Source organism: Neovison vison, chromosome 3 (assembly GCF_020171115.1).
Source record: "Neovison vison isolate M4711 chromosome 3, ASM_NN_V1, whole genome shotgun sequence".
NCBI lineage: Eukaryota > Metazoa > Chordata > Mammalia > Carnivora > Mustelidae > Neogale > Neogale vison.
The window spans coordinates 9,029,317-9,053,570 of record NC_058093.1 but is presented as its reverse complement, the minus strand read 5'-3'; the positions used below and the strand labels follow the sequence as shown (position 1 = coordinate 9,053,570).

Here is a 24,254-nt window from a genome sequence, read left to right as displayed (position 1 = left end):
GCTTCCAGTTACATGGACTGTCTTTCTCCATCCCCTCACTTTATATGTTCTTACAGCTGAGATATCTTGTAGGCAACAAATAGATGGGTCTTGTTTGTTTGTTTTTGTTTTAATTAAGCTACTCTTCTTTTTCTCTATTGGTGAATTTAGTCCATTTATGTTTAAAGTAATTATTGATAGGTACATCCTTATTTTCATCTTTGTTTTCTGGTTGTTTGGTAGTTCTTTCTTCTTCTTCTTTTTTCTTCTCTTGCTTCCTTCCTTTGTGGTTGGATGACTTTTTTTTGGTGATATACTTAGATTCCTTAGATTCCTTTTTCTCATTATTTTTTGTGTATCTCCTTAATGTTTTTGTTTCGTGGCTACCATGAGGCTTACCTATTTACTTATGACAGCCTATTTGAAGTTGATAACTAAAGTTTGAACACGTTCTGAATCTCTACATTTTTATGCCCTCACTGCATTTTATGGTTTTGATATCACATTTTATGTTTTTATCCTTTGTTTTTCTCAACTAATTATTGTAAGTTTGGTTATTTTTACAACTTTCTTTTAATTTTTATATTAGCTTTGTAAGTGATTATTCCAGTACTCTTACTATGTGTGCATGTGTTGTGTATATAGGTGGATATAGTAACTTTTTTAAAGTAGGCTCCATGCCCCGTGTAGAGCCCAATGTGTGGATTGAACTCATGACCCTGAGACCTGAGCTGAGATCAAGAAGCAGAACTTAGTCAAGTGAGCCACCCAAGCACGCCTACCTTTAACTTTACCAGTGTGAGTTACACTTTCATGTTTTTTGTTGCTAATTAGCACCTTTTTTTCCCCCAGATTGATTCTTCCTAGATTTTCATGAATCTTTTTGTACTAACATGAAAAGGTGGGTGGGTATTAAAGCAGCAGACATAATAGTATTGCTTGTCTCTCCTGGGCAATAACTGGGATCTTTTTTCCTATGAAGAATTCATGACTAAGGTAAACTGCTCTTTAGGGCTCTTGGTTGGACTGTTTCAAGACTGACGCCCTGGTACCCTCAACTGACTATCTCCTTACGAAGAGTCCACAAGGAGCGATCCTGTGGGGGTGAGACAAGTCGAGGAGGCTTTTACCAGCCTGCTAGAGCCCTCAGCTCTGAATGGACACACTCCAATAAACTTGGCCCTGAATGCCAACTGATAGTCTCAGCCCCATTACTGACACTTCTACGGCGAATATTGAGCCTCTCAAACCTCTGAAAGACTTGAAATCCTTGAACTCCCTGCTTCCCCAAAACCCTGTACAAGACTCTGCCTGACCAACAAAGCTCTTCCTTACCAGAGTGAGCATTAAACTCAGCTTTATCTTTTTCTATCAGACGAGTGGGGGCCTCTTCAACCGCTGAGAGTCTTATTTTTGATGTTCTCTCCAGTTTCACCATTGCTCGCTTGATTTAGGTCCTGATGGCATCAGTAGCTGCCGTGGTTTGAGCCCTGATTAACCTAGGTATTACAGTGATCCAGACTTACTGTGTGCAATCCACCATTCCGTGTCTGAAATAAGAAAAATCTCAATTTATTGCTTGCTCTAGTAAGGAAGAGCTACATTGGTCAGGCATAGTTTCCTGGAGCAGAGCAGACTGCCATCCACAATAGTTTGCTTTGTCAATGTCCAAGGAAGCTGTAAATACAATGTCTGTTGTAAGAATAGACACAGGGGTTCCTGGCTGGCTCAGTTGGTGGCGTGTGTGACGCTTGATGATGAGTAAGTCCCACACTGGGCCTCGAACTTACTTAATAAAATACAGACTAGAGATACCATCTTATTAAAGATATGCTGGTAATTATCTAGCTTAAAAGGGTATACATTTGTATGACTGGAAAAGTTTTTACCATTTTCCAAGTGATTCCAGTTCCAGGGATTATCTGCTGGACATTAGGATATTTTGTTTCATAGAAATGTCCTAGTCTGTCATTTGGTTGCCATATCATCTAGTACCTCACTGAGTGCTTTTTGATAGAATGTACTTAGAAAAATAGCCAAGTATCATGCCACAGCATCTCTTATCATACAACAAATTAATATAAATTTATTGGGTGGAAAATGGGGGAAAAGGACAAATAAGATGGGGTGGTTCTGTACTGATACCAGCAAGTTCATAATATGAGAAACTCAAGTCCAAAATCTTCAGCCCACATCAAAGACTTCATGTTCTGATGACCGCGGGAAAGGCCAGCCTGGGACGCTGGGCTCGGGAAATCATGGCGGTGCAGCTCTAGATGAAGCAGCGCCTCTGTCAAGGACATCACTTTCTCTCCAGTTCAGAATGGCACTTCTTGGGCACGAGTTTAAGATTCTGTTTATTCTCCCATCGGTGTAGAGCAGACTGGCCGGATGCGACATCGTGCCTGTTACCGTGGTCCTGTTGGGAGGAAAACCGACCTAACACTGTTCCCAACTACCTGCAGAGCTGAGGACCCGTTCTGTCTCCACGAATATAATCTACTCATCAAGGTGAATGGTTCTAATCTAGACAGTTTGGGAGATGGGCGACTTTTTTTTTTTTTTAATTTCTTTTCAGCGTAACAGTATTCATTGGTTTTGCACCGCACCCAGTGCTCCATGCAAGCCGTGCCCTCTATAATACCCACCACCTGCTTCCCCCAACCTCCCACCCCCCACCCCTTCAAACCCCTCAGATTGTTTTTCAGAGTCCATAGTCTCTCATGGTTCACCTCCCCTTCCCATTTCCCCCAACTCCCTTCTCCTCTCCATCTCCCCTTGTCCTCCATGTTATTTGTTATGCTCCACAAATGGGCAACTTTTAAGGAAGAAATTATTTTGTTTTTCTTGCAGTTTAGAGAAACCTAAAGATTAGTGGGAAGAGTAGTGGGATGAAGAGAGAAGTTCTGCGGTGAGAAATCTGAGAAGGGACAAATCCAGGATTGCTGAGGACAGCCACGTCTAAGCGCCCTACCTCTTCCAGCCACCTGTCTTCTCGGGGAAGCCTCTGCAACCGGTTTTTTGTCAGCTCAAGTTGGAGGCCGTCAAACCTACACTTAAACCAGCGATGAGCTTCTTCCAGGTTAGCTGTTATCTGAACAGAAAAGTCTTATCAGTAAAAATGACAATGAAGAAAGCTCTAAATTTTCTGTGTATTAGTTCCAGAGACTTTTTTTTAACCCAGACGTTAAAGGACCCAGATTCCAAGTGCAAGGTCCTTGTGCACCTCCAGACGGGAGTGACTTCTGAAGGCAGAGCTTAACATGTGCAAGCCTGCTGCTTCCCTGCATTTATTGATACTTCCTGGATGTGAATGTAAGGAAGAGGACCCAGGAGGAAAATAGAACGAAAAGAACAAGACGGCTCTGCCAAGGAATATGGTAGTTCAAACCACAGTTTGAATTTTTGAGCTCTGTTCTCTAAGATTAAATCGTTCTCCAAAGTCCCTACGCTAGATCTTTCTTTTGGGCTTTAAGAAAGTAATTGAATTAGTAAAAGAGTGGACTAGCTTAGTGTAACTTGCATTCTTTTAATTTCCTTTATCATCAAAACATTTTATGCTTTGGCTCCTAAACACAAACTTCCAAACTACCTTTGTTAGACTTAAACAGTCCTTCTAGTAATCTGCCTTTGCAGATGATCCGAAATCAATATTCGTTTATTTGACAAATATTTACTGAGTACCTGTATGTGCCTGGCACTTCTGTATGTATCTGGGTTACTTCAGTATTTTAAGGTAAAGCTGACAGGCTTTTAGGTTATATAAAAGTTGCTTCAAAAGAGCTCCAGAACATATCCTCTAGAATAAAAAGTAAAATGATTTTGAAGTCAGAAAGAGAGAGGTGTATTTCTCTCTTGCCCGGGAGAAGGCAAGTCCTTGAAAGCAGGGGCGCCCTTGGGCTCGGTTCCTCCTGTGTCCCCTCAACTAGTCCAGTGCCCACCATAGGATAGGTCCACAGTAAATGTGTGGGACTAGGTATTTGTCCCAGATTAGCCACGTCCTTGTGTGGGTACAAAATAATGACGTAAGAAAATAGAGCTCCCCTTGGCATTTAAGCTTTAGAAAGCGACAAAGCTCAAGTACTTTGTATATCCTCCTAAGGCCGGCCATACTCTCACCGCCCCCTCAAACCCAACCCCACATTTCTCTGGCATTCTTTACCAGGGATGGAGGCGAAGATGCTAGCAATGGCCCCTACATCAGGTCACCTTTTGCACCGTGAATGAGAAGGGAGGTACTATCTAGTGAAACTTACGGAGGCATCTACTGCATAACAGAGCAGTAAGTCTTACTATCCTGACTTTTCGAGATGTGGTAATTGATGAGTTCAAGTAAATGTCACTCCCTCAAGGGCACAGCAAGGGTCACAGCTGGCGTCAAACTCATGAGTCTGTAGTCCTTTTGCTACACCACTCTGATAGTCCTGCTGTCTTGTCGAATGGCTATAAAAAGGACAAATCCTGACCAGCTGATGATGTCATCACTGTGATGCCTCTGTTTTCTTAACTGGACATCAGGACTGGTTGTGTCACACAACGAATTTCATAGGTCCTTTCCACCTCTAAAAATGTATGATTTTAAATACCTTCAAAAAGGTCAATTTAAGATTAGAGAAAGCAAATTCGCAAATTCAAAGGGCCCACGAGCGGTACCTGGCTGCATCAGTCGGAAGAGCAAGCCTCTCTTAATCTCAGGGTGGTGAGTCTGAGCCCCATGTTGGGTGGAGAGATTAAATTAAAATAAAACTTAAAAAAAATAGGGCCTACTTTACATTTCTAGTTATTGACTGCACAAAGAGCTTGCCTTTCTATCAGTGGTGTCAAGCAGTAGTGCGTTCAAATCTACCCACACGCTGGTCCTCCTGACATTTAGCGGCAGAGGCTTGGACTTGGCTTAGTCAGTATTTCAGTATTCTTTTATCAGGAGGCAGAATCCCAATCTAAAAATTATTCTTCGTAGCAGACATTAGACTTGGTTATTGGTTCTTGCCTGTGACATTCCTGGAACTATGTCCGTGAAGGATGTTACCCTGACTGGGTGTGGCTTACCTGTTCTGATTCTACACTGGCTTCTTTCAGTTTATGCTCTGTTGCCTCTTTACATTTCCTTAGGTGTCTGATCGTTTCTTCCAGTTCCTGAAAATGTGATACGAAGATTTTTAGAAATTCCCAATATACCATATGGAACAAAAAGCTTCCATATTGTAATAAATGGGCAACCACATTATGAAAGCGTGATGGGGTTATACGTTGTAACTTCAGGTGCTACCAACATGTTAAGACCCACGCTGTTACGGTCAGCAGTTCACCTAATGCATCTCCGATTTTGATTTTACGTATCCTCCTGAAGAGGAAGCGATTAATTATCTCCTTCCAGGGCCGAAGGAATGCTTTTTCACCGCAGACAGTGTCTGCTAGAAGGCAAGAGCCTGACGGTCTCTTGGAGTCCCTACTCCGCGACAGAAGGTGGCGCTCTTCCGGAGACTGGGGACAGCGGCAAGTCCCATCACAGGAGCGGGCGAGCTGAGCTTCTGGGAAGAACCAAGGGGTAGCAAGTTCCTAAAAGACTGTGAAATTCAGTCTGGATGTCTTAGGAACCAGTATTTTGCGCAGCGAGCTTCAGCTGTTAAGAATGAATCCTTTATGAACTGAAAACTGGGAACACGTGGCACACCCAAAGCTACAGGCTTCTTCCTCTCGCAGGTTTATGTTTCTTTTATAGACTCTAGAAAACCGAGGTGCTCTGCTGCTGGGCTGCTCGTCGCGGAGAGGACCCCGAGGAAGCCTCTCACCTGGCACCGGCTCTCCAGGTCCTGCCTTATCTTCCGCTCCGCCTCGAGGCGCAGCTCCTGCTGCTTGTTCCGCGCCGAGGTCTCGTACTGGCTCTTGGCCAACAGCTGCATCTCCTTCTGTAGGTTGGTCATTTCAGACACGAACTTCTGGATGCTCAGCGACTGGTGGGGCGGAGAGGGAAGCAGCTGGTGAGTGGGTCGGAGTCTGAGATTTGATGTGCATATGGTGTAAACATGGAGTTCGCGAAAGTCTTCTACCTGTTCATAATTTTTTTTCTGATACTGATCCTTAATTAACTCCATTTGCCTCAATTCTGTTTCTATTTGCTGAAAGTAAATGTGGAAATAACATAGACAGATGATCAGTAGAAAAACTGGCTTGCTCTTTTCGCCTGTGGGGTGACAGAAAGAATCCCACGTGAGACCCACAGTTACTGGCTCCCGCTGGGCCCTCCTTCCCGTCTGGCCCACTGACCCTGAAACAGCAAAGTCCCGCGCAGTCACCGGGGAGGGGGCGGATGGGGAGTCAAAGGGACTTGGCAGCTAAACAGAAACCACACATCGACACAGCAGTATCTTGCTGGAAAGAGAGTAACCGCCCCCTGCAGGCGTCTGCCCACGCCCCAGTGCATCTGTCATCCCCAGAGAGCACAGGGGCTGTCGGGACTCGGGGACCGCCTTCACCGGGCCCCACCACCTGCCTGGGTCCTCTCGGATACTAAGGAAGTGAGGGAGAAGGAGCGCGCCTCATACAACCTTCATCCGCTCTACATTCTGAGTATTATTCGCCTTAGTCGACAAGTGGAGCTTAATTTGGGCCTTTTGATTCTTTATTTTCTCCTTGCTACTGTTCACGACCTTCTCAAGCTCCGTCAGCTTCTGCCGCAGCTCTCGGTTGGTCCGGGTTACCTCCACCGATCTGAAGTTGGCTTCATCGAGGGCCTTCTTCAGCTGTGGAACACGAAGGGAAAAGTCCATCATTTTAAAACTTCCATTCAGGAAGAGAAGCTGATGATTAGGCCCATCTTTGTGTTTAGTTCCCTTTGGGCCTTTTAAAGACGAGGGTAAGCGAGACAACGATGATGATGTCTGCTGAGGAACGGTGGCGCAAAACTCTAAGTGGTTTTCATCTTTTTTTTTTCATAATTTTTAACATTAAACACAACCTTTCCTAGAACAGATATAGACAATGTAAATACATGTTCATCATTTGCTTTTAAAGAGCAGGACTTGGGCGTCCCATCTAAGTTCACATCTCAGCTGTAGCACTTACTCGCTGCGTAATTTTGGATAGTTAACTTCCCTGACCCTCGGGGTCATCAGTGGCAAAGCACACAGATGACTTATCTCTGGGGACTCGGAGTTGAACAAGACGAGGCAGAGAAAGAAGGGGAGCCTGGCACACTTGCTCAGCTTTCAGCTTTTCTCTTCCCTCCTGCCTGGAGAACTGAAAATGAGAAGGTAATTTATACAAATACTTGCCCGTTACTACCACTGCACAGATTTTTATAATACTGCTTTCAGTTTTAAAGATTTTAAAAAGCTTGTCTAGTGGGAAAATGGCATAGCGATTACTGTTAAAAACAAGACAATAGCCCTCAAATGGAGTCCCTTACGCTAAGCCGCACGTCACCAAACCAAGACTGAGTGAGTTTTGGCTTTCCTAGAAATGAACCCTTAAATGAGTCCCTCAGGACTTGCCTGATGAGCACTGGCTGGGGGGGTCTGCCTGATCCCGCCGTCCTCGAAAGCAAAGAAACTTTGCACAAAGCAGCTTGAGTTACTGGGTAGTACAACTTGTTCCTGCTCCCTTCTGCCTAAACAGCCTTCATTTTGTACTGTTCCTTGGAGATCTCTGCTAGAGCGGATAATGCCCAACTTGAATCAATTTTTGTTCAAATAAACTCTTAAAAGATAAACTAAAGTTTGTTAAATATTTAACAGTTCTGGTGTCAGAAGAAAAAAAGGAAGGAGAGCAATGGTCCCCAGGAGCCAGCAGCAAGCAGCTGTGGGCACCCATGGCGCCCCCTGCTTCCTTGATGCTTCTGGACATCGCACTAAGTCCCTCCTAGAGCCTCACCCGGCAGCTTCTGTGTTAGCAGCTGTCAGACTTTGAGCCTTTCTTTTTCCGGACTGGGTCCAGAAACTGACTAGAGTTGTACTGTTTCTGATCGAAAATCAAACTGAGTCCAGAGTTGGAGCGGGTCCAGTGTGAGGCCTCAGGTGAGTACAACTTTAAAGCTGAACAGAGAATTCTGAATTACAGTGGCTGCCAGGGAGAACTTTCAACCCAAGTAAGTTTATCCATGTGTATGTAAGGTACTCTAGAGGAGCAAGGCCAAGCACTTATAAAAGGCAGAAGGAAAATTACTATTTTTCATCCTCTGTGGTGACTAGAGTGAGACCTACTGGACAAGCCCACTTGCCCAGAGCCTACAGCTAGGATCTGGAAAACTAGCAGAAGCTAGCAAAAGGTGACAATTCTCAAGAAAGTTGGCTCTCTCAGATGTCCATCGATGGTGCATGGTTGAGAGAGGAAGATAAAATTCCACACGTGTCCCTATCAGATTCAGACTGATAAGGAAAAGATAGGTTTAAGATAATTCTTTGAACTGTAATTGTAACAGTAGGGAGAAATCTTTGATTGTGTCTTGTGAATCTGCTTCCAGGTACTCATTGGTTGTTGATCCTTCCTCTGCTAGGGACAGCTATTGCCTTCTTGTTGATCTGGTTTTGTATCCCGAGAACTTGACTAGGCAACCATCAGGTCAGAGGCTCTAAAAATGTGGTTGGCCAGGAACCTACCGACTGGTGCCGGCCGGGACATTTCTCTTGGTTTTCTTTGGGAGTAGTTCTGGAACTTGGGTGAGGATTATCTTTTGTGCCCTCTGAGGGGACTTCTCTTACATCCATGGGGTAGTTCAATACTACTAGGAGTATTTACTGTTTGTCCTGGCTCAAAGCTGGTGAGATATCTGAAAGGATTTATTAAAGTAGTTCTATTGGGGCACCTGGGTGGCTCAGTCAGTTGGGGTCTGCCTTTGGCTCAGGTCATGGTCCCAGGGTCCTGGGATCAAGCCCCACATCAGCTCCCTGCTCAGTGGAGAGTCTGCTTCTCTCTCTCCCACTGCTTGCTGCTTTGTCTCCTCGTGTTCTCTCTGTATCTTTCTGTCAAATAAATAAATAAAATCTTTAAAAAAAAAAAGTAGCTCTACTGTCAGAAGATGAGCAAAATCAGAGCCTGACAGACTTCACAGTTCCTTTCTTCCCTCTGCCATGATGGCAGTATTTTCGGTCAATAGCAGTTCCCCTGGTCAGTGCCGATGCTCTGGGTCTGAGGGAAGCTGGGGGAAAAAGTCTGCCCCTCAGCTAAAATGAAACTACATACCTAGAGAGAGAAAGAGAAACATTCTAAAGTCTCTATGGAAGGATTTACTAAAATATTCCAAAGACACACAGCTCTCTCTAAATCCAGAACATAGGCATCTTTTAATTTCCATCTTAGGGGCGCCTGGGTGGCTCAGTGGGTTAAGCCACTGCCTTCGGCTCAGGTCATGATCTCAGGGTCCTGGGATCGAGTCCCGCATCGGGCTCTCTGCTCGGCAGGGAGCCTGCTTCCCTCTCTCTCTCTCTCTCTGCCTGCCTCTCCATCTACTTGTGATTTCTCTCTGTCAAATAAATAAGTAAAATCTTTTAAAAAAAAAAAATTTCCATCTTAGCGGAAGATCTCCCTGACACAAAGAAGCAAATCAAAGATAAAGTAGTTGGCTGGGTGGGTCAGTCTGTTTAGCATTAAAGGTTGTGACCCAATCACTTGAGAAATTAAAAACTATTTGTCTTGTAAATCAAGTATCCAAGAACAGAAATTCAGCTCTAGAGCAATTCACAGCCCACCTGTCCTTTTTACCAATCCCCCAAACCCCTAATCCCTCTAAGTCTTGCAGATATTGTAAAAGATCTGGATTTAGGGAACAAAATCCTCCTCGGTACAACATATATTCTTTTTCTGTGACTTTTGAGATGTATGAATTCTATTTGGTGCTCTGCAGGAATGAAGACAATTCTTAGGAGGAAAAGAAAAAAAAAGGAAAGAAAGGATATTTTGAAAAGTAGAAACCATGAAAAATCTTAAAAGTCTCCCCCACCAATAGGCATTAAAAGCTTTCGCCTGCACAGGTAATCTTAATTTTATTCCATTTGCCAAAGTCACAGTTTGGATCCAACTGTTCTTCCGTAGTGCGACGCATCATGGTACCTGTCTTAGAACCAAAGTTGTAAAATAGAGCTTGTTAGACCTGTTTGTGTCTGTATGTTTATGTCTTTGAACGCATGTTTTTTTTTTTTTTAATTTTTTTATTTTTTATAAACATATATTTTTATCCCCAGGGGTACAGGTCTGTGAATCACCAGGTTTACACACTTCACAGCACTCACCAAAGCACATACCCTCCCCAATGTCCATAACCCCACCCCCCTTCTCCCAACCCCCCTCCCCCCAGCAACCCTCAGTTTGTTTTGTGAGATTAAGAGTCACTTATGGTTTGTCTCCTTCCCAATCCTATCTTGTTTCATTGATTCCTCTCCTACCCACTTAAGCCCCCATGTTGCATCACCACTTCCTCATATCAGGGAGATCATATGATAGTTGTCTTTCTCCGCTTGACTTATTTCGCTGAGCATGATACGCTCTAGTTCCATCCATGTTGTCGCAAATGGCAAGATTCCATTTCTTTTGATGGCTGCATAGTATTCTATTGTGTATATATACCACATCTTCTTTATCCATTCATCTGTTGATGGAGATCTAGGTTCTTTCCATAGTTTGGCTATTGTGGACATTGCTGCTATAAACATTCGGGTGCACGTGCCCCTTTGGATCACTACGTTTGTATCTTTAGGGTAAATACCCAGTAGTGCAATTGCTGGGTCATGAACGCATGTTTAGAGACTTTTTTTCCTACCTTTGAAAGGTATTGCCAAAATGAATTTGTAGAGAGCACTATTTAACTGGTTTAAAGACAAACAAGTATTTATACACATCAAGTTCACAAGATCTAGGATAATCATCCACAAATAAAACAACAAACAAGCTACCTTTTACTTAAAATAACCATGGCTTCAGAATTATCAACACAAGTTGGAATGCTTATTTGCCGGGTTTATTAACAGTCGGATAAGCTCATCGATGTCTGCGATAGAGTTTGTCAGCAAAAAAGATCAGGGCTAGCTGCTTAATGTCTCACGAAATTTTCACAAGTAATCTAAACATAATTGTTAGAGATGTAGGATAAAATTTTCCAGTTTTGGGTAAAATTACCAATTTTTTTGTTAATGAGAAACCTGGAAATTATCCTAAAATAAATTAAATGATGGGCACATTGAATATCTAGATCATTTCCAAATAAAATACCAAAACATTAATTACTAAACATAGGTTTATCCACTTTCAGCTTTCTTTTACAGAGAAACTAAAGATATTTGGGTTAATAAACATGTTTTGTGCTAAATTAGAAAGTTTACTAGGACAAAGAATATACTTCTAGAAATTAAGAGATATTCATAAACTTGCCAGCCCACAGGATGTTAGTGTAACATACTCCACAATTGGTTATTTCTTAGTTTTCCCTAGGAATAAGGATTCTAAGGGTTAGGGATTCTAGTCAATATGTGTAATTAAAATTACTTCAAAGTGATAAGGGTGAAAGGAAACTGTATGAAAAGTGTCTGCTCCAGATGGAGAAAAAGGAGAAGACATAGAACAAAGTCTTAATGGGTAAAAGAAAGAGTTGGTCTGTGGAAAAGGAGTCTTGAGAAAGGAATTTTGTGTGTGGTCAAGGTGGCTAAGTTAATTCAAGTTTTTAAAGAATAAATTTGGTACAAAATTAGAATTTGGTTTTCTCTTCATTAAATGGACTGAGCTTTCTTGGACTATTGGTCTGTTCTTGATAAGAGGCTGTGAAAGGTTGTTGGTTTGTTTTTGTTTGTTTTGTTTTGTTTTTATTTTTTTAATTTATTTTTTATTTTCAGCATAACAGTATTCATTATTTTTGCACCACACCCAGTGCTCCATGCAATCCGTGCCCTCTATAATACCCACCACCTGGTACCCTGACCTTCCACCCCCCCCACCATTTCAATCCCCTCAGATTGTTTTTCAGAGTCCATAGTCTCTCATGGTTCACCTCCCCTTCCAATTTACCCCAACTCCCTTCTCCTCACTAACTCCCCATGTCCTCCATGCTATTTGTTATGCTCCACAAATAAGTGAAACCATATGATAATTGACTCTCTCTGCTTGACTGATTTCACTCAGCATAATCTCTTCCAGTCCCGTCCATGTTGCTACAAAAGTTGGGTATTCATCCTTTCTGATGGAGCCATAATACTCCATAGTGTATATGGACCACATCTTCCTTATCCATTCATCCGTTGAAGGGCATCTTGGTTCTTTCCACAGTTTGGCGACCGTGGCCATTGCTGCTATAAACATTGGGGTCCAGATTGCCCTTCTTTTCACTACATCTGTATCTTTGGGGTAAATACCCAGTAGTGCAATGGCAGGGTCATAGGGAAGTTCTATTTTTAATTTCTTGAGGAATCTCCACACTGTTCTCCAAAGAGGCTGCACCAACTTGCATTCCCCGAACAGTGTAAGAAGGGAAATATTCAAGATTAGAGCTGAGATCGATGAGGTAGAAACCAGAGATACAGTAGAACGTATCAATGAAACTAGAAGCTGTTTTTTTTAAAGAATCAATAAGATCGATAAACCACTGGTGACACTAATCCAAAAGAAAAGAGAGAAAGCTCAAATACATAAAATTATGAATGAAAAGGGAGAGATCACAATGAACAACACCAGGGAAGTAGAAACAATCATCAGAAGTTATTATCAACAGTATATGCCAATAAGCTAAGCAACCTAGATGAAATGGATGCATTTCATCTGGAAAACATGCAATGGAAAACTAAAAACTCCCAAAATTGAATCAGGAAGAAATTGACTTCTTCACAACTGAAGAAGACTCCATCTGACGTCTGGTCCCGTGTAATTATGTGGTGCGGAGGCCTCAAAACCAAATTAGCTAAGAAGAGAAGTAGCTGACTTTGGGGTACACTGCTTCCACCTAAGATGTCAGATCAAGAATGTTTCTTTCCATTCTTTCTTCTCTGACCATCCTTTTCCTAATTCTTTTTTTTTTTTTAAGTATTGTGTTTTTTTTCCCCCCAATTTATTTATTTTCAGAAAAACAGTATTCATTATTTTTTCACCACACCCAGTGCTCCATGCAAGCTGTGCCCTCTATAATACCCACCACCTGGTACCCCAACCTCCCACCCCCCCGCCACTTCAAACCCCTCAGACTGTTTTTCAGAGTCCATAGTCTCTCATGGTTCACCTCCCCTTCCAATTTACCCAAATTCCCTACTCCTCTCTAAAGCCCCTTGTCCTCCATGCTATTGGTTATGCTCCACAAATGAGTGAAACCATATGATAATTGACTCTCTCTGCTTGACTGATTTCACTCAGCATAATCTCTTCCAGTCCCGTCCATGTTGCTACAAAAGTTGGATATTCGTCCTTTCTGATGGAGGCATAATACTCCATAGTGTATATGGACCACATCTTCCTTATCCATTCATCCGTGGAAGGGCATCTTGGTTCTTTCCATAGTTTGGCGACTGTGGCCATTGCTGCTATAAACATTGGGGTACAGATGGCCCTTCTTTTCATGACATCTGTATCTTTGGGGTAAATACCCAGGAGTGCAATTGCAGGGTCGTAGGGAAGCTCTATTTTTAATTTCTTTAGGAATTATTCATTTGCCCACATTTTGCCTTGCTCTGGCCTGCAAAAATGATGCCATTGCAAAGGGTGTAATCTAGCTGAACACCTGGTAGATTCGCCATGCCGCTGGTCATCCCGTAGTTATGCCCGTCACACAGTTCTGATTTCCGATACTTCAGTTCCTCTGGGCCCAACTCTGCGCCCCCCTCCATTGTTTCATACTCCCTACACCCCATGGTCAATTTCTCTGCTTCAGGTTAAAAACTCTAAGCCCAGGGAATCTTGCATCCAGGTTCTGGACAAAGAAAGTGACACAGGCAAGGGGAACTAGAATAAAATCGGTGTGGTCTACAGACTTAAATTTTACTGACCTCCATTGCTGTCACCTTTCCAGTTCTGAGCAGCAGACTGAAAACTGGACTTAACCAGGAGGCATTCGTGATTCAAAATTAGCTTCCTGGGGCACCTGGGTCGCTCAGTGGATTAAGCCGCTGCCTTCGGTTCAGGTCATGATCTCAGGGTCCTGGGATCGAGCCCCACATCGGGCGCTCTGCTCAGTGGGGAGCCTGCTTCCCCCTGCCCTCCGCCTGCCTCTCTGCCTACTTGTGATCTCTGTGTCAAATAAATAAAATCTTAAAAAAAAAATTAGCTTCCTTTGGTAGATCCCTAGTGCCTGGGCTGCCATCAGAAACCTCTCCGTAGGGGCACCTGCCTGGTTCAGTGGGTTGGGCTTCTGCTTTCGACTCAGGTCATGATCCCAGTGTCCAGGGATCAAGCCCCGCATCGGCTCTCTGCTCAGCGGGGAGCCTGCTTCCCCCTCTCTTTCTCTGCCTACTAGTGATCTCTGTCAAATAAATAAATAAAATATTTAAAAAGAAAAAGAAAAGAAAAGAAACCTCTCCATAATTCTTAAAGGTACTGCAGAATCTGCTAAAAGCTGCCCAACAAAACCCTTGACTCTGCCTGAACTTGTTCTGGGTAATCGGATATTCTCAGTTGTCTTTCAGCTGCGTGAGGAGGTATTTGTGCTGGGGCCAGTACCCCCTGCAGCACTTAGATTGACGCTTCTGGGGAAGCTGAGGCTCCGCTACCTGAGATCGCTGAATGAGCTAGCCGGCCGGCCGGAGAGAGTGACTCCTTCAGCAGAGTCCTTCCCTGGCTCGGCTCTGATCTGGGTCTCGGGGACCAAGGCACATTGGGAATTACCTGCTTACAATGATCACAGCAGTCTCCCCCAAGTGTGCTGTGTGCTCTTAAAACCTTGAAATGCACGTTCATCATTGCTAAGCACAAAGCAAATGATCTAAGACAGTCGGGTAATCTGCCTGATAAGACCCCTGCCATCCCCCAGAGGAGAGTACCTTGTTCTAATCAACCTGCTTTGTAGCCTCATATATCTTACTCCCGCTCCTGGCTGCCTCTGAAAGCCTTTCTTTCATCTCCTACGGCTCCTGGAGCTCTGCTAGCTTGGGTACTACCGTGACTGGAACTGAGTTTTGCTCAGTTAAACTCTTACAATGTTGAATATGCCTCAGTTTATCTTTTAACGTGACTTAAATCATTTTATAGAACGCCTTTCCTCTTCCAGTGCCCTTAAAGCAGTGCCGCTGGGTTTTCCGGAAGAGGTGGCAGCAGAGAAGGGAGAAGGTGGCACTTGGGACAGCTGGCCGTGTCTGACCCGCTAAGGTTATTTGTAGCTTTTCTTTCTACACTACCTCTTTGCTTCAGAGCCTGTCTCCGTGCCCCAGTGCCGGCCTTTTTATTTACATTCTACTATTACCTCAGTCACAACTTCGCCAAAACTGGGTAAGCCCAACCAATGATCACTTACTTCGTCCTTACTATGTCTGGGCACTGTGATAATTCCATATATTTTCCAACTTTAAAAAAAAAAAACAAAACCCTGGAAAGTAGTCTATGACTGAGGAAAGAGAGACTCTGAAACTATCCGCAGCTTATTAACACCCTGTTAATAAGAGGCAGAGCTGGGACTCCGGAGTGGCGCACACCAAGCCCGCCCCGCTGCGAACGCCCCACGTCACCCGCTCACTCTCCCCTTGGTTTCCCACCAGTGCAGTCTGCAGGGGTCCCTGTTAAAAGGGTTTAAATCCTGTAAGTATTCTGACAACTATGTCTGATTAAAAGTGCCTTTAATTTCAGTGTACCTTTTTGTTTCCCTTTATAATGTTTTAATGTTTAGTGCTTTGTAATATACAAATTTTCTAAAAGATCTCTGTAAATTGCAGTTGCTAAATACACCAAATTTGGCAAAATATAAACCTGTAGACCAGCCACTCCAAGCAAGTCTTGGAGTTATTTTAATTCCTCCCTCCCTTTTGTTCATGATAGAGCATTTAGTGTCTGATGATGATTTTTCTTTACTTTCTTTAAGATTTTATTTACTTATTTACTTATTTATTTATTCATCAGAGAGAGAGAGAGAGAGCACGCGCATGCACAAGCAGGCAAAATGGCAGGCAGAGGTGGAGAGAGAAGCAGGCTCCCTGCCGAGCAAGGAGCGCGATGTGGGACCTGATCCCAGGACCCTGGGATCTTGACCTGAGCTGAAGGCAGCGGCTTATCCCACTGAGCCACACAGGTGTCCCTGTTTGATGATTTTTTTATTAAAATACCTTTTTGATTTAATTGTTCTCTATTTTCAACGGAACCATGTTGCTTGGCGCTAATCTTCGAAAGCCTGAAGTAACGGTTGTAGTTTTCTGGGGTCTACATGCCTCCGGTTTCAACTCTTCATTCTTGCCTACTCTCCACTCCCACCAGACTCCCCTTCCTAAAATCGTCCTTACATCATACTGCCCATTTCTTAGAAAGCCACCGAACGCCATTTTGACCTGAAAGGTCACCTCTAACATTCTGACAGTCAACATCAGCTAGCAGATGGTACCACCTCAGCTACCCACGCTTTCTCAGACATTTCCCAAAGTCTCGGCTCTGATCAGGAGAAAAAAAACCTTACTCATTTTCCCACATGTCCTACTCATTTTCCCACATGTCCTATTCATTTTTGTAAATAAGCTTTGGTCACCCCCTTACACTGGGTGTCCTGGCCCTGTCAGCTCTGCCCATCATGTACTTCTGTTTCCCTTCTTCTATCACCCAACCCTGACTTTGAGTTCCTTCAGAGTTGTACATGGCCGCTCGTTACTCAAGAAATGTCCCCTGCTGTTTACCCTATTTATCTCCCGTAAAGAGTGGAGATCACAATTAAGTATGGCTCACATAGTGCACAGCAGAGCATGGACCATACGTGGCTCTAGGAAAAGGTGAATGAGTGACGGGTGCTAGCCAAGGAGTTGAGGGGACAGATGATTTGATGTCTGCCCAACGGCCGGCACTTCCTTCCTCTGTCCCTCAGTTACAAAGCTCTCATTGAGATGCTCCTTGGCTGGGCAGAGAACCATCTATCAGAAGCCTCTTGTGTTTTGATTTATGAAGAGCACAGAGGCGGCTTTAGCACGGAGGGACCAGAAGGACAAGAGCAACTGCAGCCCTGCTTAGAGCTCCTGTAAGTGGTTCTGCTCCCGGAAGGCTCTGATTGAGAGTGACACTTGTCACCTGACTACATACCTCAGTCGTTTCCCGTTGTGCTGCTTTCTTGGCCGCTTCTCTCTCAGTTTGAAACTGCTTTCTTAGAGCTTCTATGCGTTCAGCGTGCATTTCTGCTTCCATTTTGGATTCCTCAGTCATTCGTTCTCTGTTTTGGGGGGAAAAAAGTCACCCTTAGAAATCATCTTTAGGAGGCAAGGAAGGCCTGGAGGGGAACGAGCAACTATCCAAAAGGTGTGATTTACAAACAAGACGCAGATCAGGCACCAGGTGAACCACACTGGTCTGGAGCCCATTAACAGCAGGGAAGAGCACGTTTTCCTATAGCATGAAAGGCCAAAGAGTCATTCAGTATAAAGACCCCCAGCTCAAAGAGTGAAACACATACTCTTGTCTTAACCAATAAACAAGCCAGCAACATTCTCTGGCTTATTTCTTGAGCCAATAACATTTCCCTAGATTCTAGAATTTGCACAGATCATAAATTAGAAAACATACTTTCTCAGCTTGAATTGATGCCTTCTGTCTATCGGTATGTTCACTACCTGAACTGCATAAAGATCTATGTGCGGACTGTATTTCCCCAGGCTGAAGATTTTCATGGAATGTCTCTTCTATCCCATCCCTATTCACCTAGGTGCACTTTACAAAAACAAAACAAAACAAATCGAGAGCCTTCCCTGAACTTGGTGGATTTGACCTAACTAATTTCAGGCCCAAAGGAAAACAATGGTTCAGGGTTTGTCTGGGTGAATTCATCCCACTCCTGGAAGGGGTTATTCCCATCCAGGCTGTTGCTATTCCTTCCCCAGATCATGCTTCGGAAGGACACATCAGCTTTTGATAGGAAAGGGTTGGCAGGAACGTGAAGTTTTGGTTCAGCCTTCACATAGCAAAGCAGCCTGACATGAGGTGAGGGGAGAGCGGACAAGGAAATCCGGACAAGCGTCCCTGAGCCGGCCAGCGCGGGCTGCTGGGGCGGGCCTCGTTCCCTGTCACAGCTCTGCTGGGAGCTCCAGTTCTAAGCGGAGGACGGGCGCGAACTGGTTTATGTGACTGGGCCCGACTTACTCTCCCAGAGGCTCTTCCCTAATTTCACTGTGACTATCCTGCCCTTACTTGAAGGTTTCCAGATTTTGTCGCTCAAGTTCATTGTTTTCCAATTTCTCTTGGATATGATCGAGCTTTGTTTGTAGATGATTATTTGTCTGGAGAGATTGTTCCAGGCTCAAAGCCAGTTTCCTGTTGTCTTCTCTAGCTACATCTAGAGCTTTCTGCAGAGGCTCCATCTGAAAGAGGGAAGGCTCTTTTCAATTCCACTATCACAGATGCAAGAAGTCTGTAACACTGCATATTCATTCCTTACACTTTATCATCAGGGGCCATTGACACGATAATTATGGAACCAGAACCAAAGATTCCAGCTGCCTGCAATAGACACGTGAGAACTGACTGCAGACCATGCTTAGGAGACTCTCAGAAGGTGATGGGGAGAATCTGCCTCCTGATTACCAGTGAGCTCTGAAAAATTGAGCCGACTTAATTTTTAATTTTAAACTGGTTAAATTCCCCTTTCTGATCCTATAACATTGTGGTGTCATTGCCTAGAGTGAGAAGAACAATTCCCTGTATGTCCTTCCAGAAAAAGCTTATTGATATGAAAGACCCCTTTTTAATACATGCACATATATGTAGAGATATATTCACGAGTGCATACACCTGTGAACACACACATGTAAATGTGTCGCCTTTTTCACAGCGGGATCACTTCAATGACTTCTGACTGAAGTTTCAAGTTATTCTCTGACACTTTAACTTCTGCAGTCATTTATGCATTAATAAATAAAAAGGAAACCATATAAGTAGGAGAATTAGGCATCACTGTGGTCCTGGTTTGCCCATAAATGAACCAATGAAAGGCTGCAGGCCCAATTCCCATTTGTGACCCAAATTCAGACTTGGATGAAAAAAGAAATTTCCCTGATTATTTTACTCCATTTTCCTAAAAAGAGCAATAGCCCAATAAAATAAAACTATCACCATTATCATCTATTAAAAAAGTGGCCTTTACCTCACTGTTGTGTTGGGCGTCGACAACCAGCATCCTGGCTTGCCACTGGTCCACTTCCGCCTCCAGCTTCTGCACCCTCTGCTGATTTAGAGCCCTATGGATGGACAGCACAGGGAGAGTGACTGCAGAAGAGAACCGTCTAGGAATGGAATGTTCTAGATGCCTCTGGGAGTTACTCTCACTGAGAGGGCACTCTTCCAAGAAGCTCAAATAGCATACATGGTAAAGTGGAGATGCGCAGAGTATCTGAGACTTGGCAGCTTCAGCTTCAGGTTAAGAAATTAAGCTCCTAGAGATGGAAAATTGGTCCCAGCTATGAGTCAATTTGACTTGATACATTAAACTGTCAATACTTATTAATGACTAACTTATGAGCTGGTAATTTTAACATACATACATATCACTAGTACCAGATATACCCCCTCTAAATAGACGGGCCTGCTGTCGACATTCTGCTTCTAAATACAACTCCCGGGACACCAGGGTGGCTCAGTGGGTTAAAGCCTCTGCCTTCGGCTCAGGTCATGATCTCAGGGTCCTGGGATGGAGCCCCGCATCGGGCTCCCTGCTCAGCAGGGAGTCTGCTTCCCTTTCTCTCTGCCTACTTGTGATCTCTGTCTGTCAAATACATGCATACATACAACTACCTAGAATTTTATTGTGAATGGTAGGCAACTTTTACTGCCATCCCAGTAACTTTTTAAGTTCAGAGGTAACATACATTTATAGTATGTAAAAAATAAAGATAAGTACAATGGAGAATATAAAACTGGCACCTGTTCCCCCAACACTGAGGCTATATGCACAACCAATATACACATTACAATATATTTAAGAGAACTTACTAAACTCAAATCATTTGTTTATTAACATCAAGGGGAAATTTTTATGCAACTTGAAACATTCAAAGAAGGTGTTTACTTATAAAACATGACTCAAAGTAGTTTTTGGAATGATTCCTCTAAAATTATTAATCTTTAAATAGGACACTAATATAGAAGTAATTCAAACTCAACTAGGCACTTAGCTTTAATTATTTGGACTAGACAATTATTTTTTTTAATTTTTATAAACATATATATTTTTATCCTCAGGGGTACAGGAGGACTAGACAATTATTATTCCGTAGACCCCAGAGCAGGTTTAAATGGTATAGAAATAGAAAGGGTAAGGCAGCAATATAGCACACAAACTTCTAGACTACATACTCCTTTACACCACTACAAAATATGGGAATTTTGGAATCTTTGAAGATCATGTTTATTTCTAATTCCAGATTCTCCCTAATTTTCTAGATCTTTATTTTTTTATAATACTGTGTTTTATTGAAAGCATGTCTACATTTCACTATTTCTGAAATGTAAAGCTAAAATAGAAGACTTTTCGAGTGTAGCATAGAAAAGGGGATGAATTGTCATACACATTTAGTGAGTATAAAATAGAGAGAGGGAAATATGTCAAACTTTTGGTTGAATTGGAGGAAAAACCAGTTCAGGACTGAAGGGAGGTCCTTGGTTCCAAACAAAAATCTCCTTGACTAAAGACTACAAATAATTAAGCACGTCGGCTTACAAAACTCCACTGGGCCGGGGGAGTGGCGAGGATTCAAGGGTGCGGGCTGAGGGGCAGCCCGTGGGCCACACCATGGCCGGGCTGGAGGCCGGGCACCCCGAGGCGGCTGTGGCTCTGGGCCAGGACCTGGGTAAGAGCAGGTCGGGAAGTCTAGAGGCAGAGGTTAGTGCGGTCACCGAAAACCTTGCTCCCCAGTCAAGTTTCTAGGAGCCTCAAATGGGCTTGTTCTTGAAAGTGGCTTTGTCCCTTACTGTGCCACAGCAGACAGCCGCGCGCACAGGGCCAGAGTCACCTCCGGTACCTTTCTTTCTTGAGGCCCGCGATCTCCGAGTCCCTCCGCCCCAGCTCTATCTGGACTTTTTCCAGAGCGCCCTGCATCTTGCTGTGGGAGGCCAGCACGTTCTCCAACATGATCGTGACCTTGCAGTTGTCCTCCTTAGCCTCCGCCAGTTGTCGCTGGAAGTTGCCCACCTAAAAGGAAAGGGAGCCAGAGAAGAGGTTTGATCCTTTCGGGTTACTCAGCGGTGGCTGAGCCCGTCCCTTCTGAGCACGAGGACGGACACCACGCGGCACCGCGCTAAGAGGGACGACTGCGGCATATTCTATCTGGTCAACACCTGAAGTTCTTGCGGGAGCGGCGGTGCGGCCCACCACGGCCCTGCCGCGGCGCGCGGACTAGCGGGGACCCGGCGTCGGCAGCTCCCGGCCTCCGGGTGGGGTGGCCCGGGCGGTCTGCGGGGTGAGCTCACGGCGGGGCCGGAACACACGGGTGAAGGCCGCCGGAATGAGCGACATGTTAATAACGCGTACGGGGACAGGTCATGCTACCAACTGAAATTAAAAAGACATTGGGAGTTAAAGGATGTGTTTTTAAGGCAAACACTTAACAGCTCTTCTAAAACTATCTTTAGAAAACACAATCCTGGGCGCCTGGGTGGCTCAGTGGGTTAAGCCGCTGCCTTCGGCTCAGGTCATGATCTCGGGGTCCTGGGATCGAGTCCCGCATCAGGCTCTCTGCTCAGCAGGGAGCCTGCTTCCCTTCCTCTCTCTGCCTGCCTCTCTGCCTGCTTGTGATCTCTCTCTGTCAAATAAATACATAAAATCTTTTTAAAAAAAGAAAAAGAAAACACAATCCTCCTCTGATCAATCCTCATTCTTGCTCAAGGTAACAAGAAATGAAGGAACAGACTCGTGGAAGATTTCTTACGCGCCTCGCGTCAGCAACAAACGCTCACAGAGGGCGGACGCCTTGCCTTCTTGCTCTCTCTGTCCTCCAGGGCCTCGAGGTCCCCTTTCAACCTCTGACTCTCTTTCAGGGCTGCGTCCCGGCTCCTCATGGCTTGTGAGAGCTCCTCCTCGTTCTTTTCGAGAATGGATTTCACCTTAGTAGAGAACAAGGAAGGACAAATAACTTTTCCAAAGCACTGTAAGTCAGCAATTAGAGTAAGCCCAGCAATTTGGAAACCAAGCTCAAAATGTTTAATTAACTATACTTATCCACTATAATAAAAACCAGCTTTATGAGCTATTCTTTCCTTTAACGAAAACTACAAAACAATAGCAAAAAATCTGTGTGAATAAACATGAGCAAACCTAACAGATGTCAGTCATCAGGAAAGTACAGGCTAAGTGATGAGAGAGAAAAGATTATGAAGGTCAGAGGCAAAATGGGGAAGAAACGGAGTATCATGGAACTGGAAAATAGAACAAATGCAAATCTAACGAAAGCAAAGACAAATACTAAGCAGTGTCAAAAAAATAGTGCTATAGAAGAAGGCATCTTAATTGGAAGTATTAGTATTTTATATCGCTGAAATACTTTGAGTATATCTACACAATCATTTCAAATGATCAAATATTTTAAATATTACTTTTTAAAAATGTGTTGAAATAACAACATCCATAGGATGTTGTAAAAGTAGTACAGAGAGTCCCGTGCAGTCTTCACCCTGCTTCTAATGGTGCCGCCTTACACTACTGTAGTTCAACATCAAAATTGGGAAGCTGCCTTTGTACATTACTGCTAACAGATTAACCGGACTACAGAACTTCCTCTGCTCTCACCAGTTTTTGAAACCCTGCATTCATTTGTGTGTGTGCACGCACCGAGCTCTGTGTCCTCTGACCCCATGCACATTACTCCTGTGAACACCGTCACAATCGAGATACAGAACTGCCCCATCGTGCCGCAAAAGAATTCACGTGTGCTGCTTCTCTGTGTACACACTCTCCCAACCCTGTCCCCAGGCCCGGGGCAACCAGTGATTTGTTCTGGACCTCTGTAGTTTTGTCATTTCAAGAATTGCCGAACATTTCAACGTAATTAACTTTTGATACGTAACACATTCACATTCTCCCTTTTTTGAACAGCATGTCTGAGGTGTGAATGACTCACAATAAGCTGTGTATATCTCGAGCATACAGTTCTGACATCTATTTAAATTCCCGAAACCATAATCAAGATAATAAGCATTTCTATCATCTTGAAAGTTCTCTCATGCCTCTTTGTAGTTTCCCCCTTCTCTCTCCTTGTTCCCGTATCTCCACACAAGGCAACTAATCTGTTTTCTGTCACAGTAAATTATTTTATCTTCTAGAATTTTACATAAGTGGAATCATATTGTGTGTACTCCTTCTTGAATGGCTTCCTTCACTCAGCGTAATTGATTCCATCTTTTTCATTATCAGTAGTTCAATCCTTCTATTGCTAAACCGTACTCTGTTGGAGGATATACCACAACTTACTGATCCATTCACCTTCTGGACCCTTAAGTTGCTTCCAGCTTTAAGCTATTACAAATAAAGCTGCTGTGAACAGCTGTGTACAAGGCTTTGCGTGGTTTTATGCTTTCATTTATCTTTGGTAGATACATAGGAGAGAGGAATGGTTGGGTAATACACTGTTTCATTTTTAAAGAAACTACCAAACTATTTTTCAGGGTGGTCAGACCATCTGACATCCCCCTCAGCAGTGTATGACGGTCCCAGTGCTCTGCGTCCTCACTAACATTTGGGATGATCGGTTTTGGGGTTTTACACATTCTAACAGGTGTGTGGTATATCTCACTGTGTTTTTCACTTGCATTTCCCTAACACCTGATGTTTAACATCTTTTCAACTACTTAGTTATCATCCATATATATTTTTTTAGATTTTATTTATTTGACAGAAACAGACAGGGAGAGAGGGAACAGAGGCAGGGGGAGTGGGAGAGGGAAAAGCAGGCTCCCCCCAGAGCAGGGAGCCCGATGTGGGGCTCAATCCCAGGACCCTGGGATCGTGACTTGAGCCGAAGGCAGATGCCCAACACCTGAGCCACTCAGCACCCCTTCACTGTTTTCTTCTTAATAATTTTGACAGTTTAATACATTCGGGAGACAAGGCCTTTATAAGAAAAGTGATTTGCAACTAATTTCTCCCAGTAAAGAGCTTATATCTTGTTTTTTTTAATAGCTCTGAAGAGGATAAGTATTGTATCCTTTTT

At 43.7% G+C, this 24,254-nt stretch overlaps 1 protein-coding gene and 1 non-coding gene across 3 annotated transcripts in view; one reads left to right on the top strand and one right to left on the bottom strand.

Annotated features, from left to right (window-relative positions):
• Window positions 1–2,080: 2,080 nt before the first annotated feature.
• Window positions 2,081–24,254, bottom strand: part of CCDC150 (coiled-coil domain containing 150) — an 84,359-nt gene continuing 62,185 nt past the window's right edge. The window contains exons 17-27 of one of the 2 annotated variants that reach the window (XM_044241207.1): window positions 22,024–22,152; window positions 21,072–21,241; window positions 19,199–19,292; window positions 18,247–18,416; window positions 17,149–17,275; window positions 6,528–6,722; window positions 6,030–6,098; window positions 5,772–5,933; window positions 5,029–5,115; window positions 2,954–3,073; window positions 2,081–2,398 (exon numbers count right to left, since the gene is read on the bottom strand). In XM_044241207.1, coding sequence (XP_044097142.1) covers window positions 2,282–2,398; window positions 2,954–3,073; window positions 5,029–5,115; window positions 5,772–5,933; window positions 6,030–6,098; window positions 6,528–6,722; window positions 17,149–17,275; window positions 18,247–18,416; window positions 19,199–19,292; window positions 21,072–21,241; window positions 22,024–22,152 — 1,440 coding nt within the window. In that variant the 3' untranslated portion in view covers window positions 2,081–2,281. The remainder of the gene's footprint in view (window positions 2,399–2,953; window positions 3,074–5,028; window positions 5,116–5,771; window positions 5,934–6,029; window positions 6,099–6,527; window positions 6,723–17,148; window positions 17,276–18,246; window positions 18,417–19,198; window positions 19,293–21,071; window positions 21,242–22,023; window positions 22,153–24,254) is intronic. The other variant, XM_044241208.1, reaches the window with a different exon arrangement.
• LOC122903886 lies at window positions 9,043–9,113 on the top strand. Its single transcript, XR_006384087.1, has one exon. It is a non-coding gene; the product is annotated as a small nucleolar RNA SNORD56 (small nucleolar RNA).